The sequence below is a fragment of the Doryrhamphus excisus genome, linkage group LG2, assembly GCF_037039965.1.
Source record: "Doryrhamphus excisus strain RoL-2023G ecotype Guam linkage group LG2, RoL_Dexc_Guam_v1.1, whole genome shotgun sequence".
Classification (NCBI taxonomy): Eukaryota; Metazoa; Chordata; class Actinopteri; order Syngnathiformes; family Syngnathidae; genus Doryrhamphus; species Doryrhamphus excisus.
The window spans coordinates 3,225,819-3,243,612 of NC_136358.1; the positions used below are offsets into that span (position 1 = coordinate 3,225,819).

The 17,794-nt window shown below is 45.1% G+C and overlaps 3 protein-coding genes across 3 annotated transcripts; 1 reads left to right on the forward strand and 2 right to left on the reverse strand.

The window, feature by feature from the left end:
* Positions 1-72: 72 nt before the first annotated feature.
* LOC131124901 (coronin-2B-like) lies at positions 73-4,088 on the forward strand. Its single transcript, XM_078789147.1, has 14 exons — positions 73-87; positions 1,192-1,392; positions 1,458-1,574; positions 1,647-1,796; positions 1,875-2,096; positions 2,157-2,273; positions 2,338-2,442; positions 2,549-2,645; positions 2,870-2,985; positions 3,065-3,155; positions 3,237-3,331; positions 3,403-3,570; positions 3,772-3,840; positions 4,044-4,088. Exons 1-14 carry the CDS (start codon positions 73-75, stop codon positions 4,086-4,088), a joined length of 1,608 nt encoding a protein of 535 aa, XP_078645273.1.
* A 12-nt stretch (positions 4,089-4,100) lies between these two features.
* LOC131125323 (acidic leucine-rich nuclear phosphoprotein 32 family member D-like) lies at positions 4,101-7,362 on the reverse strand. Its single transcript, XM_058066755.2, has 7 exons — positions 7,201-7,362; positions 5,608-5,757; positions 5,406-5,528; positions 5,122-5,302; positions 4,956-5,062; positions 4,806-4,878; positions 4,101-4,736 (listed from the first exon to the last, which is right to left on the reverse strand). The coding sequence occupies exons 1-7, from the start codon at positions 7,252-7,254 to the stop codon at positions 4,663-4,665; spliced, it is 762 nt and encodes a 253-aa protein (XP_057922738.2). The 5' UTR covers positions 7,255-7,362; the 3' UTR covers positions 4,101-4,662.
* Positions 7,363-10,025: 2,663 nt separating this feature from the next.
* LOC131126325 (endophilin-A1-like) lies at positions 10,026-16,808 on the reverse strand. The gene is made up of 8 exons (XM_058068743.2): positions 16,579-16,808; positions 13,544-13,612; positions 13,257-13,473; positions 13,051-13,184; positions 12,822-12,980; positions 12,650-12,753; positions 12,452-12,582; positions 10,026-12,374 (listed from the first exon to the last, which is right to left on the reverse strand). The coding sequence occupies exons 1-8, from the start codon at positions 16,621-16,623 to the stop codon at positions 12,178-12,180; spliced, it is 1,056 nt and encodes a 351-aa protein (XP_057924726.1). The 5' UTR covers positions 16,624-16,808; the 3' UTR covers positions 10,026-12,177.
* Positions 16,809-17,794: the final 986 nt, after the last annotated feature.

Sequence of the window (17,794 nt, forward strand, 5' to 3'; positions counted from 1 at the left end):
AACCCTTACTGTTGAGAAGGTTTTGGCGTTTGCAGAGTCCAGGCATCACTCATCTATTTTTGATATTCCTACATGACTGTATCAGAGGTAAGAAAGACCACGCTGCTTTTAGTTCCTTCTTGCCACTTTTGCCTTCCCACAGAGTGTTTGGAAAAAAATTGGTTTGTCACCAACCGGGGGGGGTGCACAACATTGACTCCACAGCCCAAAGGGCAACGAAGACCTGGCCTGGATCGCCTGGTCCCCCGAGCACATGAGGACTCAGTGACACCAGAAAAGGCAGCCCTCAGGGGGTGAAGATGGAGGATTTGATTCCTCAGAAGAAACGGGGGCCAAGTATTGAAGACAAGTGATCTTTCCAAGGTTCAGGAGCAATTTGTAGTAGGAAGTTAGAATGACATTTAATGAATATTTCATCAGACAAGCGAGCTGTCTCACATGATCAGTTTGTTACTTTGTGTGTGATTTATTATTGATAGGAACATTAAAGACCACTGGAGAAGGTAATTTGTGTGGGAAGTCTGTAAATGGTTAAGTTAAATGAGTGGAAAATCTTCAATTAGTGGGAATGTTTGTAATGTGCCATTTTTAAACCAAATGTTTTGATGGGCGAACGAGTGGTTAGCATGCAGGCCTCACAGCTCAGAGACCCGAGTTCGATTCCACCCTTGGCCATCTGTGTGGAGTTTGCTCTGTTGTTCCCCCCATGCATGCGTGGGTTTCCTGCCACATTCCAAAAACATGCTAGGTTAATTGTTGACTCCAAATTGTCCATAGGTATGAATGTGAGTGTGAATGGTTGTTTGTCTATATGTGCCCTGTGATTGGCTGGCGACCAGTCCAGCGTGTACCCCGTCAAAATGTCACAAGAATGGTCAAATTCAAAAGAGAAATGTCCTGTGTCGGGTTGAGAATGTGGAAAATGCCATTCATTTCAAGGAATCTTTGGTTGGAGCGTGTGGAATTTCAAGAAAAACAGGAATTGTCCCCCATGTCGAAATCTGATAACCTGAATGTTTTTGAATGTGAATGAATGTTTTGATGTCAGAATAGTGGAAGTCCTAAAAACTGGAAAAAGTGGTATTTTTCAAAGTATTTGATCATCAAAAAATAGTGACGAACAACATGTCCAAGCTCAATAATAACGTTATTCATAACACACACAAATACCTGCATTTTTTTGTTTTCCAGATGACGTGGCGCTCCTCCTTCCACCAGTCCAAGTTCCGTCACGTCTTCGGTAAGGCGTCCAGCAGAGAGCGTGGCTACGATGGCGTTCCCATCACACGTAGCGTCCATGACAACCACTACTGCTCGGTCAACCCATGCTTCATCGCCATGGTGACCGAGTGTGCTGGGGGCGGGTCCTTCCTGGTGCTGCCCATCCAACATGTAAGCATAACTTCATTGTCAGCAGGCAGTTTTGTGAAAGATCATGAATCCTTCTCCCTTTCCAGACAGGCAGAGTGGACCCTCAGCACCCAAGGGTATGTGGTCACAAGGCCCGAGTTCTGGACATCAAGTGGAACCCATTCGACGACCGTTGTATTGCATCATGTTCCGAGGACTGCACAGTGCGTGATGATGAATTCCTGGTTTCCACTGTGGTTCAGAGGGCGCTGACAGCTGAATACTTGACCGCACAGGTGAAGGTCTGGGAGATTCCGCTCCGCGGCGTCCAACGGAATCTCACCCAGGCTAAGAAGACACTGATCGGCCACTCCAGGAGGGTAGGGCTTATCGAATGGCATCCGACTGCTGAGAACCTTCTGTTAAGCTCTGCCTACGACTTCAAGGTCAGGTGGTCGCCAAAAAAGGATTTTTAAAACATTTTTATTATCTTACTGGTCGGGGGTCTTGTGTTTCGGCTGCAGGTACTCCTGTGGGACGTGTCCCAGGACGGGGCTGTGCTCAGGGTCCCAGTGCGCGTGGTCATGGCGCCCATCCACACATCATCATCATCATCACATTTCCCTTCTGAGATGTTGCTGCTGTCCGCCAGCTTCAACCAGGATGGAAACCGTCTGGCAGTGGCGTCCAAAGACAGACGTGTGCGAGTACTGGATCCTCGAACAGGACGGGTTCTCCAGGTGGGTGTTCTGCAGGGAGGAAACCTAATACAAAAAAAACTAAATTTGTGTACATTGGCGCTGCAGGTGTCCTGCAACAAGTCTCACAGGGCCAATAAGGTCATCTACATGGCAGGGATGAAGATGCTGCTCAGCACCGGTTGCTCACCCTGGAACCATAGACAGATAATGCTGTGGGACCCGGTAAGGACTTACTGTAAGGGGAAGATCAAGCAAGAAGCATGCAGCAACGTTTCTTTATCCACAGGATGACCTGTCTGAACCTCTGTATGAAGAAGATCTGGATGGCTCTGCAGGGGTTCTTTTCCCGTTCTTTGATCCTGACACCAATATGCTCTACCTGGCTGGGAAGGTCAGTCAAAAGCACACCAAGTGACGTAAGCACGCGTCTCACAATATTGCTATAGCGTTGTGGCACATGAAAACAGGTTAAAGGGCAGCTCAAGCATGTGTCGCAGGGTGACGGAAACATCAGGTATTACGAGCTGAGTTCTGAGAAACCTTACATCAGCTTCCTGACAGAGTTCAGGTCACCACTGCCCCACAAAGGACTCGGTGAGACAACACTGAAAACTGCATGACAGGAAAATCTAAAAATATCAAACTTTAGCAACATGCTAAAATAGTAACTGTTGAAAAAGGACCAAGGGAACTTGAACAAGAAGCAATTGTAGTTGCCAGGAGATAAAAAAAAGCTAGCTGGAACATAATGATCAGTGAAAGGAGTCATTATTTTGTGTTGCATGCTACGCTAACATGTGACCTCCATCGTACTTCAGCAGTGATGCCAAAGCGCGGCCTGAACGTGAACATTTGCGAGGTTTTCAGGTTCTATCGTCTGATTGCCGTCAAAGACTTGGTAGAGCCACTGTCCATGATTGTACCACGCAAAAAGGTGAGCTTGTCTTCTGAACTTCAAGCAAAAAAAAAAAAAAAAAAGTCCCAAAATGAAGACTTTTTGTCTACCCTGCCAGTCAGGAACCTTTCATGAGGACCTGTACCCCATGACAGCAGGAAACCGGGCCGCCATGACAGCTGAGGAGTGGCTGGCTGGTTTCAACAGAAGTCAGTCAGCCACTTGTTCCAGGATTTCCAACATAGGCCTGCACAATGACTGACTAGATATTCCTTCTCTGTCTCCGGCAGGCCCCATCTTCATGTCTTTGCGTCCCGGCGCGCCAGTGGTCAACCCTTACCCAGAAAGCCTTGCCAACAAAAGAAAGTACCAGAAGGGCCCAGAGGTAAAACTCACACCAGTACAAGTCTGATCCATCAAACCAAGTTTAGACATTTCTTGATGGGTTCTTGGTAGAACTTCCTGGAGGAACAAGTGGCCTACCAGGATGCCAAATACTGCAGGGATGTCAGCGAGCTTTCAGGGTGGCAGCCGGATGAGACGCAGGCGCCGATTTGGACATACGACATCACGCCGCACTGTTGCGAGCCTGCAGAAAGGCCGCCGCCCCCTACTGAGGATGAGGTGAGCAAATGTGCCGTCTCGTTGTCAATGAAGGAGGCGGAGATACTGCTGGTTTTGTGTGAGTTCCTTCTCTCAAACTGAAGGTTTGATCATTAAAATCACCTGCTTTGCAGTCTCTTCCCGCCATGGGACACGTTTGACATGAGAGCGCTAACCGGATGTTAGTTCTCCGCAGAAAGTTTGTTTGTGCTTTTTTTCCAGCTACTCGAGGCGTTCTACAAACAACAACGGGAGATCAGAGGTCTGCGGGAAGAACTAGACCAAAAAGATGTCAGTATGAGCGGGTGGTCACCTAATCACCTGCCACTCCTGCTAATGTGCTAATGTTTATTATTGACAGGTGAGGATCGCTCAGCTGGAACAGGAAGTCCAAAACAGAAAAAACTGCAGAAGGCCACTTGCTGACAATTCTTGTTCCTTTACAGGACCAGAATAATAAAATACCAACAGACTGTCAATTTGTTGGCCTTTAGGACTACCAGAGCCTGATGAAGGTCCAGGAAATTAATCCAGATTAGGAGACCAGAACAAAATGTTAAGATTTTATTTACAAAGTCCTTTTTTGTATTTTTTTGGTAGTTTTTCCTTTAACTTACAGAAAGTAAAAAAAAGAAAGAAAAAAAATAGTCAGTGTAAACGGCAAAGAGGGCAGAGAGGTGAAAAGAGCCCCCAAACAACAAAATGAAACCATTCTCAGAAAACACAAAGATCTTTTTAAAAGCTGTTTTGGCAAGGAAAAAAAACAAAACAAAACATTTTTATGCCCTGAGCGCTCGGCCTGCTGGGGGGAGGGGGCACAGTTGACATAATTGGAGGAGAAGGGGGTTGGGGGTCAGGGTGCGCTGACCTCCTCTGGCATTGCATAATAATTCATTTGTCTTGGCAAAATCTAAAAAGTGGCATTTGTAATATTGTGATTGATGAACTTCAAGTCCTGAGAAACTCTGTGATGATGTCATCACAAACGCTTGATCAAATGACAACGTGCAGGTGTCAAATAAAGTTTGGGGTTTTAAAAAAGTGGGGTACCAGTTAGAAAAATGGAATGCAGCCCAGAAGTTGGCCGAGAGGGAGGTGATGGACAGATAGGAATTAATCATCTTCATCGCCCTCATCTTCAGGGTCCCTCTTTCTCTTGTCTCCCTTGGCCGGAGACGAATCCTCGTCTACGTGGATGATAAAAACGAATGTCAATATTCATAGAGAATGTGCTTGTGGGTGGCGAGCATACTGACCGTCGTCGTCCTCCTCATCCTCTTCATCATCCACATCTTCCTCGCTGTCAACATCTCCGTTTACGTGTCCATCCTAGAAGCGAGTCAATATTTCACACAGCTGTCCCATGACCGACAAAACCACGGTAAAAAAAAGTGCGGTGTCTTCACCTCTTCATCGGCGCTGTCGTCATCTTCATCGTCATCGTCATCCTCTTCAGCCACCACGTCCTCATCGTCGTCCTCCTCCTCTTCCTCAAAGTCTTCTGTGTCGCCATCTGCAATAGGTAGATGAGCCAAGTCCTTGAAGACAACCAGGAAGAAGAAGAAACCTCACCTTCGTCATCTTCTGCCCCGTCCACATCGCCCTCCGAGTCAGAAGCCTCGCCATTGTCAATGTCAAAGCCATCCAGATAGGTGAGGAAGGGGAGGAGCTTGAAGATGGACTCCCTGTAGTTGGCTAGGTTAGTCACCTCACAGTTGAAAAGGTCCAAACTCTTCAGCTGATGCAGATTGTTCTAATCGGGAGGGGGAAAAAAAAAAGATGACAGCTCACTCCTATCCTCATTTATTTCTCCAATGCAGTTTGATAAAATAAGATAAAGGAGACGCTGCACCCACCAGTGGCTCTAGCGTGCTAATGTCTTTAAACTTGTTGCCGCTAAGGTGAAGATGTGTCAAGTTTTTCAGACGCCATGCCAAAACCTCCAGACCGCCTGATATGCAGTTGTCACTCAGGTCCAACTGTAACAAAATACATGCAGCAAGGATGAAGTAATTATTTTTAAAAAATGAAAAGAACAACATTCAGCACATTTGTCACCTTTTTGAGTTTGTCCAGTTTGGGGATATCAGCAACACTGGTCAGGCCCACGTTGATGAGACTCAGAGTCTCTAGATTGCAGAACTCTTCTGTGATGCCTTCAACCTTTCCATTACTGGAACGACAATTATCCAGAACCAGCTCCTGGACCTGCGTGTATGCCGGTTGGGGTCAACTTCATGTTCAAAACATCTTCACTCTGATAATTGCAGCCTGATAATTGCACTTGTAGTCAGGTGCTCTGGCCTGCACCAAAATATCGGATCGGTGTCATCAAAAATCCAGTATCAAATTATATCAGGCTGTCCCCTAAAATCGCTGATACATATAAAATCGTCAGTACACGCAGTCGATCCCAGACTCTGTCCCAGCATGTCTATCCAGCAGCAGGCGGATAGAGCCCACAAGTAGTCAGAGTGATGTCGACCATGTGTGTTTTTCATTAAAGTCTGACAAAGATGTTGCAGCCGAGTGCAAAATTTGTTATACCCAAGTTTCCCATGGTGGCACCTAATCAGGTCATTTTAATACGACTAAACTCATAGCGCATTTGCAGCAGCTTCACAAGGGAAACTAACAAGACAGCAACAAGTCATTATCTATAACAGAAAAGAGCCAAGTAAAGTTGGGTTTAAACCCTTAATTCAGCAACTCGGACCTTGCTAGATAATCATAACAAAAACAATAACAACAAAAAGGTCTATTCGTGAAAATAAAACATTTTAATGTAATTATCCTAGTATCAATCCGATACCGATATCAATACTATCGGTATTTGGATCGACCCCGAGCGCCCCCTAAGCTTTGGTGACTTCGTATTGGTACACATCCCGGCCCGAGACTGTAAACTCCGAACACCATTATGCTAACATAGCTAGCAGATAGCTATAAACGCAGAAGGGTGGCTCCATACCCACCAATTGGAGATAAATCCAAGTTGGCGGAGTGTTAACCAATAACGATGTTAACAAGGTGCACCGAGTGGCGTAATAAATATAGATACCCAAAAGAACATTCGACTAGTTAGCTTTAGCGCGCCGCTAACTACGCGCCCTTATACGCAACATGGACGCGGGCTCCGACTAATTCCTGGAACACAGTCCATAACTTGTGTACAGCGGTGACCCAAAGAATGACGTTGAAAGAAACATTTTTAACACCTTAGTATTAAACAGGCAGGTAAATGAGTAACACTGGTGTTGTTTGTTTGTGTTAGAAGCACATTGCAGTGAGCAACATTACGAGGGAAAAGTCAGTCTACTAGTCTTAAGCAGCCAAACCAGACATCAGCCGGGCTCGGATGACACAAGTGTTATACACAAGTTAACGTTGACACAAACGCACAATAAAGAACATGGCGCCATGTGTTTGTGCAACCGGACCACGCTTAAAAGACGTCAGTGACAAAGTGAAGCCTTTTTATTCTACTTATTCCCTTTAGCATTCCTGCCTGCTTTACTTCGTAGTTAGTCTGGATCTGAACGGAACCCCCCGCTAAGAACCATGTGCTCGCTCAGCCAGCCTCCTCCGGCCGGTCAAGTTTACATGACAACATGCGGAGACCAACAAGAGCTTAAAAGCTCTTCAACTCACGTCTTTCGGCGCCCGCTGGCCCAGCTCCAACGAGAGCCCTTTCTTCAGGTCCATGTTCTCTGCTTTGGCTTCAGTTCTTGTCTCTATCTGGAAGAACTTGTTTGTCCTTTTTGTCTTCTTGTGCGCCAACACGCTGCAGCACCACAAGTCTTTTTGTTACAAACACACCACTTCCGGTGGACGCTTTCAAAATATGACGACGTCGGAGCGAGGATCGCTATAGCAGTCGAAATTACACATCCTTTTACTTCAATTGATTGAGAGTTTTCTAGTATAACAAAGTAATAAATATATATTTTAAATGATGACATATAAAGTGTGATTTATTTGAGTGTAGGTGTATTGTACTTGTACGTTGGTTCTGTAATCGTTGTTACACTGTCTAACTTGATACCGATGAGACGTTACCATTCCGTGAGGAAAAGTGGGTCAGCCGTTTGCTGCGTTCATAACTATCCGCATTTCCAAACATCATTTCATACTTACTGTTGTGTGCATAGTTTGAACGCATTTCAGTGCCAAAAATATGTACGTTTTAAGTAAAGAACAATCACTGTGGGTCCTTAACACATACATGAATTTAAACAAACTGTTTAGTCACCGTAATGGTGACTAATATCTACTAATATCCACTAATATCTCAGTGTTTAAACATTTCCATTTAGCACAGTTAAGCACACACGTCACCTCCATTAAATATATATTTGTCGACAAAGAGCTAAGCCTTACTTTACAGAACTTAAACAGGAAACTCAAAAATGCCCAACTTTTGGGAGGCAAATGAATGCGTCACAAGAATGGAGGGAAACTGCAAAAGCAACAAAACAAGGCTCACGGGCGCCTCTAAAGGACATAGGTGTATTTACACCGCAATGACACCAAGAACAGTGAATGCCCATATTTGTTAAACAAACAAACAAATAAATAAATATTTTTTATGATTATTTTTTGATGATAGAATCACCTTCTGGTGACACACATTCAGTCCCAAACTTTTCTTTACCTGAGGCACATTATCTAAACAACTGTCCTCTTAATGTACTGAACATTAAAAAGAAGCTAAAGAAATTAACGTGGTGAATGGTGTCTTTTGCAAATATGAACAGGCTTACCATCTGCTCGAGTCTTGGAGCCAAAGGTTCTCACGCAACGAGCTCGCATAATATAAAAAATAGATATACAGTAGTCGAATTTCAGTGGTTCGAATTTTGTGGCTGGAGACTTTGGAGACTTAATTGCTGGTACAACAGGCACAATAATCTCAAATAAAACTCTCTAATAAAACAAGAGCTACTGCTGCGGCCGTAACCCATGACGAGCTGAAACGCAACTCTGAACCCCTGATGTCACTTCCTGTCTGCCACTCACTCTTTTCCTGTGTAGAACACATTTACAGCAATACAATTAAAACTTGAAAAGCTGTCTCATGAGAATAGGGCACATTAGAAGGGGTGCACACTAAAAATGAAAGTCAGTGTTTTTTGTGTCATGCACTTATTCAGTAATCAAATACGATCGGTCAACAAAAGGTGAAGCATCCACCGTGCAGGTGAGTGGGTGTGGAGCTTCACCTCCAATTATACATCAGTGTTGCCGTGCAATGCGGGTCTGAACGCTGTATAAACCCCTCCACAATGCAAGCTGTGACCAGCGACAAAGTCAAGAAGGGACACACTCCTTCGTCACCGCATGGCAACACCGCACCTTTCTGGTAAAACATGCATGGGTGTCCAAAGTATGGCACGGGGGCCATCTGTGGAACATGGCTCATTGCAGGAATAAAATAAACAAAAACTCAGCAAAAGCAGAAATATACAGCACCAATGCATAATGTAACCAGAGAAAGACCAGATGTTGATAATATATTATAAATTATTATAAATATCAAAGAACTGCTGGGCAGCTCTGACGTAATAGACAAAGGCAAGTAGATAAGACAAAAGCTGAGCTGGTATTGTTGAACTATTAATGCTTACAGTCCCTGTATATGAAATATTACCTATGAAATAATAAAATATTGAATTACCATATCTTTATTATGATTATGTTGGTTTAAAAAAATGCTGACATGCTGATACTATTGTTTAGCGTCAATTTATGAAGCAAAAAAAACTTTCAGCATCGTTTTGTGACTCGATTATATTACGTTTTTTTCTCCAGTCAAATTTTTTCCTTGTACTTTTCTTAAAATTAATGTTAAAATGTAATCTTTGACCCATTGTCATGCCTCGTCAGATGGATGTCTCGTGACAGCCCAAGTAAATATGTCAACATACAGCACACATCTAGTAGCCTTCCAAGGCTATCTTGCAATAAGACTACCATGTATTTTGTTGACATGAGCATTTCAAATGTGAGGTAAAGTAAATTATTTAAAATATTTAATTCGATGGAGTTTTTGTTAAACACAGACATCAAAGTGTCGTGTTATTCCTTTATTGTCAGTACATTGCAGGTCATCTTCACAACAAATAGATACATACACATCATCATCATCATCATCATCATCATCCAATAGGAGGAGAGCAACAGCTATGTTGGACCAGGCCCCCCCTCCACCACAGCTCATAAATAAATAAGACACAGGAATAAATCAGTGATAAATACAATTATAAATAAAGTATCTCAGCAGAAGACAGCAGGCAGACTGATGAGGCCATTTTATACAAGGCAAACTGTATCACGGAGCAGCCAGAGGTCAAAGCAAGGTCCTGTTACTGACCGGCGTGCGTCTTCAAGTACTGAACAAGGGTCTGAACAAGGCTGCAAGGGTCCCTCATGGAGGCCAGAAAACACGTCGCCAGCCAATTAAAAGAAAGCGAGAATGAGGAAATACACTTTGAAATAAAAGTGCAAATGGAAATCAGACATCAGGTGGTGCAAACAAACATGGCGGCCACCGTTAAAACACCACAACGCAAACCGGCTCAACATAACAAACTGTCGACGTCTCACAATCCTGATGAGCTCAGTGTAAGTTTCTCTTTTATTGCCTTTAAGATCAATACTTATTGATATCCATAGTTAGCAGCTGTGTGTTTTTATACCCAAAAGTTACACTTCATGATGTTGACTTGGAGAAGGGAAGCAGTTGGCGGGAAGAAGCATTTGGTCCATGAGACTTTGTTAGTGTTTCAACAGCTAGGCTAGGTGGCTCGTTGTTTGCCGCAGGTATTAGCCTTTAGCTTTAGCCATGCTAACTCACATGTAACACAGAGACTACTTGAGTGGATGCATACTGTCGGTTTATTTGTACGGTGAACACTTCTTTTCATCTCAAGGATGCTAGCATGCTAGCATGGTATAGACAACAAACCTTTTTTCCACCGAGGGTCGCAGACTGAAAAATCTAATGGGTATTTTGTAAGAAAAAGGCTCAAACCGATTCTATATGCTAATAAGTTATGTATATTTAAGACTAAAACAGCCTGCATATCAGCTTTGGGATATGACAGGGGTGTCCAAATTTGGTCCGTCGAGGACAGCATACTGAAAAATTAAATGATTTGTGGGCCATTTATGGCTATTCTTTAGCATGCTAAAAGAAACCCGTGGGTAGATATGCGATTATAAAAGATACATATTTGAAGAAAAAAACAGCCTGACTACCAGCGTTGTGTTACGTGTGACAAATGTTATTATTTTTAGTATTATCAGTACAGCGGAACTTGTTTAGCAACATTAATTTGTTTCTGAAATCTGACTCTTAACTGAAACGGACGCTAACCAAATCAAAATTTCCCCAAAGAAATAATGTAAATCCAATTAATCAGTTCCAGAAAGCCCAAAACACGCTTTTATTGTTTCATTTTTAGACACAGAAAAAAATTTGAAATGCATGTAAGTGATGAATGAACATTTTACCTTCATTGAAGACAAATTTTCATGGGTCTTTGAACATTCACATCCTGAATGAAGGTAAAAGTAACCCCTTTTATTCATCATGTATATGCATTAGGAACTGTTTTATGCATGTAAAACTATAATTGTAAAACCATAGAAACGTGTTTTGTGCTAACATTTTTGAGAGTCAACTCCTGATGACATTATAGACGGGTTCTGGTTGCCATTTTGCTAAGCTAGCTTATAACTAAGAAGAGCTAACAACACAGTCGGTTACAGGAAGTGTGTTAACGATAAGACATGTTCCATATTGTATGCTAATCGGAGAATGCACGCAAACCAAAGCAAAGTTTTGGCCTAAATTTTCAATATTGACTGAAAAGCACGCTAACTGGGGCGGATGTTAACCGAGGTTCCACTGTATGAACATTTCAACGTTTTCTGATTACATTACACCATTGTGCTCTTTTTTTTCCCACTTTTGCTGTTGTTTTTCTTGATTATATTTTCACAATATGCTGCCAATATGGCCCTCAGTCCGCAGTTTGGACACCCCAGGTGGAGAAGCACATTTGGATACACACGACAGACTGACAACGTCGAATACTTTTGCGTCTACTAATTCACCTCACGGACAGCTGACCTCTTGGCGGCCTGCCGACGTGGTGACCTCGTGATGCAGGGAGTAACATCCATGTTGTTCAAACAGACTCGCATGCAAAAGCCACAAGAAAGATGCCTCAACAAGCAGCCACTTGACAAAAAAAAACACTGACGTCAGCGTTGTCATGAGAAGACCCCGCCCCTCCATGATGCCAAACGGCTGCCTCATGCAAACGTAGCGTGGTAGAAGAAGAGAAGGAGAGAGCCATGCTGAAAGACGCCAAGGCGACCGCGCGCATTTTACGCCACAGCGCCTCTCCGTGGCGGCGTGGAGCGCCGAGTCGGCTAAAAAGCCTCATGTGGTGTCATGCGGACACGCTCACCTCTCTTCTTCCCACTCGAGTCCCACAGCCAGGCGGCTGTCAATCATGACGTCACGCAGTCGCACAAAGCACAGAAGAAGGAGGAGGCGGCGGGTATTCGTGGACTGCGGTGATTGGTCGTGCGGGGCGGCGGCGGCGGCGGTCGGCCTTAATGTGGGAGTGGCACCAGGATGTCGACGTAGTTGATGGGGAAGAAGCCCGAGTGGCCGTGGATCATTCCCTCGTACCAGTTGTCATCGATCTGATTGGTCAGCGTGATGACGTCGCCCTCCTTGAAGCCCAGCTCGCCCTCGTTCTCTGGCTCAAAGTCGTAGAGCGCCCTGCAGCACGGCTGGTCCAGAGGAGCTGACACACATGAACACAAACACATAGTTGATGCTTGATGTGGGCGTGGCCTAGAGTGACTTCCTCCTTGCTCCTACCTGGCGATCTTCCGGGGGACTTAGCGGAATGGAGACCACCATTGTGGCTCTCGCTGGGAGGCAGCAGCTCCAATGTCATGCGAGGCTTGGGAACAAACTCCTTCCTGGGTTTGCTGGACACTTCCTTTATTCTGTAGATGAGACTTTAGAAGGTTTGACTGCTGACGACATCATATCTACGTTGTTCTACAGCCATACCTGTCCTCCATCTTACTGGAGAGCTGCTGGAGGATCTGAGCTGTGCGGCTGTGGTACTCCAGCTGGGCTTGGACCAGCGCTGCCAGCTGGCTCACCTGCTCAATCTGAAACACGAGATGTTACCTTTGCAAACCAACAAAGATGGCGACCCAGATTGCCTGTGAGGTCTTACGTCGCTTTCTAGAAGGTTGAACATGCTCTGCTCTGCAATCTCTTTGCTCTCGTCAAACTTCTCCAGTGCTTGTTTGATCTCGTCGTCCTGCACCTTCCCCTGACGTTTCTTTTTGTAGTCAAAGTCCAGGCGGCGGCCTTCCATCTTCTTTAGGTGGTGCTTTGGACAAAACGTGTGTAGATATCAGGATGTGTCTTCTCGTCTTCAACTTGAAGGCCGCACCACTCACCTGGATCTCCTTCAGGTCTTTGTCATGGAGGTTCTGCAGCGGGTCAATGAAGTTCTGTTTGACCTCCATGTCCAGAGCGTCCTTTACCTCGCCCAGCTCCTTCATTGCCTCACCAGCATCCATGAGCGCCAGGCCTTTGAAGGAGAGGATGAGAAAGAGGAGGAGATGAGATGTTCCCGCAGTTAAGTAAATACACCTTGTCCTACCAAAGCTGGACTCTTCCCCGAGTTCCCGTCCAAACTTCAACATGGCGTCTCCGAGGACGGACTCAGCCTGAGGGTATCCAGGTCCCTTCTCTTGTCCGCGGATTTTGGACATGGTGTTGATCATGCTGAGCTTGGCTCTGGATGCTGGGTTGGGCTGCAGGTACTCTGTGGTCCTGGTCATGATGTCCAGAACTGCTCGGCTGGTGATGTCCACCTTCTGCAGGGACAGACAAAGAAAAAACATGAGACTCCCTTCTTGCCGACAGACGTCACATGAGCACGCTCACCTTCTCCATTTCCTTGAAGTCATCGTCGAGCTTGGTTCCTTCAGCGCCACCCACCTTCTCGCTGACTTTCTGCAGAGGAGGAAGAAGAGGAGGCACGAGCCATGAGGGTCGAGGAAAGTGGGACACACCTACTAAACTGGAAAAAAACACAACTGAGGATTTGGTTGCCATGGAAACGGAGCCCTCAGGCCGTACCCTTGTCGGGCGTAAACGTTACATAACTCTTTTGTTAGAGGTTATTAGCGACTGTGTCCCTTCTCATCCCAAACTTGGATGTCAAAGATGGCGCCATGATGACAAAACTGGTTGTTTCAATTTGTGCACTTCAGTCAGTATACCTTTTATATACTATATGTATACTATGTCCAGGGTTCAATTCCACCCTTCACCCTCGGCCATCTCTGTGTGGAGTTTGCATGTTCTCCCCGTGCATGCGTGGGTTTTCTCCGGGTACTGCGGTTTCCTCCCACATTCCAAAAACATGCTAGGTTAGGAATGTGAGTGTGAATGGTTGTTTGTCTATATGTGCCCTGTGATTGGCTGGCCACCAGTCCAGGGTGTATCCCGCCTCTCGCCCGAAGACAGCTGGGATAGGCTCCAGCACCCCCGCGACCCTCGTGAGGAAAAAGTGGTCGAAAATGAATGAATGAATGAAATTACTGTTCCAGCTGCTTCTCTCTTTAATTACCAACATTCGCTCGCGACAAAAGAAGCTGACAAGCTAAATGTCACACAGATAAAGAGCTACAAAAACAGTGGTGTCCAAATGGCAATCCAAGAACCAATTGCGGCCCGTGGCTCATTTGTTGTAATAATAATCACTCAAAATGTGCATGTCAATATCTGATCAATAGACAATTACTAAAGACAGTAGACAACATGGAGGATGTTCTCCTGCAGTAGCTCTGCACAGTGTGATGGATGGAAGCAATAAAACAACATGTGTTTGTGTGGAACATTCCATCATAAAGTGAAATAGAAACCAGAAATAAACTCTTAATTTCTGCCTCTAATTGAGGCTCGGTAGCGCCACACACACACACACACACACACACACACACACACACACACACACACACACACACACAGACAGATGCCCTCCAGGGTGATCAATTATTGAGCGAGGCAACTCCAGCACGTGTATGTATGTGTGTGTGTGTGTGTGACGCTTGCTCTCCCTTCACACGTGTGAGGGGTTGCCATGACGACAACATTTTGTCACCAGATGGGAGGGAAGGCAGCATTGTAGCCGTTTCATCCTACAAAAACAAAAGACTGTCCACTGGCTGCCTTTTATTGTGAAAGGAAACGAGTTGTGATAACGGTAACCATGGGAACGAGGCCACAAACACGAATACGGTAATACCGACAAGAAATAAACTCCTTCTCCTGACTGTGGCTCATGCTTTATTCAGTCAGGTGACCGAGGTGTCTCATTTCCTGTCGTTTGGCGGCCATGCTGGGCAGCCTTGCTGCTCGCCTGTTGGAGCACGAGCACACGCAGAGATTTGTCCCACTTTCAAGTCTTTTAACTGTTAATGCTGGGTTTGGTCTCACATGTCATTGGAAAACACGTTTGTGTACTTCGATACTTAAACTTAGCATTTTGAGTGCACAAAAGTGTTCACATTGACAAGTACGGCAAATTGCACTCAAAACGGTCAAAATGGTGAGTGTGCAGTGATGGAGCCTATAGAATAGGAGGGACTAACTTCAGTGGTTGCAACTCATAATTAAAAAGGAGAGAAGGACAAGATGGATGTAAATATTGTGATCATCATTTCTGGTAAGTGTGCAATGACAGTAATGGAATTGGGACATTACTACTCTGTCAAAATCTGCGCACACACTAAGTAATTACACAGAGTACATTCATTCATTCATTGTTCCTCACGAGGGTCGCGGGGGTGCTGGAGCCTATCCCAGCAGTCTTCGGGCGAGAAGGCGGGGTACACCCTGGACTGGTTCGCCAGCCAATCAGAGGGCACATATAGACAAACAACCATTCACACTCACATTCATACCTATGGACATTTTAGAGTCGCTAATTAACCTAGTATGTTTTTGGAATGTGGGAGGAAACCGGAGTACCCGGAGAAAACCCACGCATGCACGGGGAGAACATGCAAACTCCACACAGAGATGACCGAGGGTGGAATTGAACCCTGGTCTCCTAGCTGTGTGGAGTTTGTATGTGGTTTTCTCCAAAAACATGCTAGGTTAATTGGCCACAGGTATGAATGTGAGTGTGAATGGTTGTTTGTCTATATGTGCCCTGTGATTGGCTGGCGACCAGTCCAGGGTGTACCCCGCCTCTTGCCCATAGACAGCTGGGATAGGCTCCAGCATCCCCCGCGACCCCCGTGAGGAAAAAGCGGTAGAAAATGAATGAATGAATGAAGTTTACTGGGCCTCACTATTGGCTGGCGACCAGTCCAGGGTGTACCCCGCTTCTGGACCGAAGTCAGCTGGGATAGGCTCCAGCATGCCCCTACGACCCGAGTGGGGATAAGCAGCATAGACAATGGATGGATGGCAGTGCACAAAGGCTAGTATTCCATTTGAGACACAGTCTTGGACGTCCTGTGTGTCCAGGTGATGCGTTCACGTTTGTGACGTGTCCGTGGACATTGTCAAAGGTGACAATCAGAATCTGAGAGGAAATTGTGAGACCATGAGGATGAGACATGAGGATGTAAGGGATGATAACAGGTCTGTACGGGTACAAGGAATGATGGAGGGAATTCCCTCTTGTGTGCGTCATCAGCCAATCAGAGGCTGCTTCTCAAAGGCCTATCTGTTACGTAATATTGCAACCAAAGCGTGCGCGTGCCATCCATCCACAAGGCAGCATCATCTTCCTCTTCGTCAAATGTAATTTTTGGGAGTCACGTATCTTCCTGGCATGCAACAGTGAGATATGCGAGCTGCCTTTTTTTTTTAAAGGACGTGTTCACGACGTCCAAGCAGCTTCACGTGCAGTGTTTACGTCTCGCTGTTGCCGAGGATGCGTGAGATGCGCGTGCACGTCTTACCTGTGTGGCCTTGTGGAACTGCTTCTTTAAACCCGCGACAGACATCCCCTTTGCTCCTTCGTGGACTTTATTGTTCAAAGGATGCTCCAAAGATCGTCAATAATGTCCACTTGGCGGCAGCCGATGATTGCAGGAAGCGAAAGCCAGCTGCTTGTTTCCTGTCGACAGAGAAGACGCGGAGGGGGGGGGGGAGCAAAAGCAGCCAAAGATCGTCTATTAACCAGATCAGCCACCTGCTCACCACACTGGCTACGCTATCTAGAAACGGCCGCACTGTCACGTGACGAGAACGCGCACTTGTGACACAGTAAGCATCTTATCTTTAAACAATACAAACGATCTTCGCGGCGTTTTTTTTGAACCTGACGTTGCAGTGCAGCCTGACGCCCACGCGAGCCTCCCCGCGAGCACCCCCTCCCGTACCAGTGTTAATATTCCACTCGTAGACATTAATAGTAGTTGACTTAGACGTCACGTGATGAGACAGGAAGTGTTTTCAGAACCACAGACAGCTCATCTGTGAGCTGAAAAAAACGTGTGCAAAAAGAGATGTGCAGGCAGCAATTTTTGGAAATGCTTAAATGAATAGAATCACACAAAAAATACATTTAAAATTCAGCTAACAAAAACATATTTTCGGTCAGTATGAAGGAAAGTAGGCCGATGACATTACCCAAGATTTTAGTTCGGGCAAAACACTACACTTCTACGCAGGGATCACTACAGGCAGCAATAGTATGAGCCACAGGTGATCACATGCTTTCTTTCTGAAATAGGCCGATACTGATTGGTGGCTGATTGATGAGAGCATATAAAGACATAATAATAAATAATAAAGACATTACCTTACATTGCATTACCTTAACACTGCATGAAGTTCTCCTCCCATTCTGTATGGAAGCGGTAAGTCTTTAGCTTATGTTTTAGAATAAATTTGAGTATAAGTTAGCTAGCAGCTAACCAAGTTGTGCAATGTGCTGTAAACAAAGAAAAATAGGAATTAAATGGTGAATATAGGGGTGTTATTTCATGTCTATGGGGCTCAAATAATGTTAAAAAAAGTAAAATGGGTTTTCTATGCTCTATACTTACAAAATATTTTATTTATTAACCGCTATAAACAGACGACTGTATTTATCCGCAAAAATGGCAACCACGGATGGTGAGGCTCCATCGCGACACAGCTACCATTTACCCACATATGCATTAAAAATTC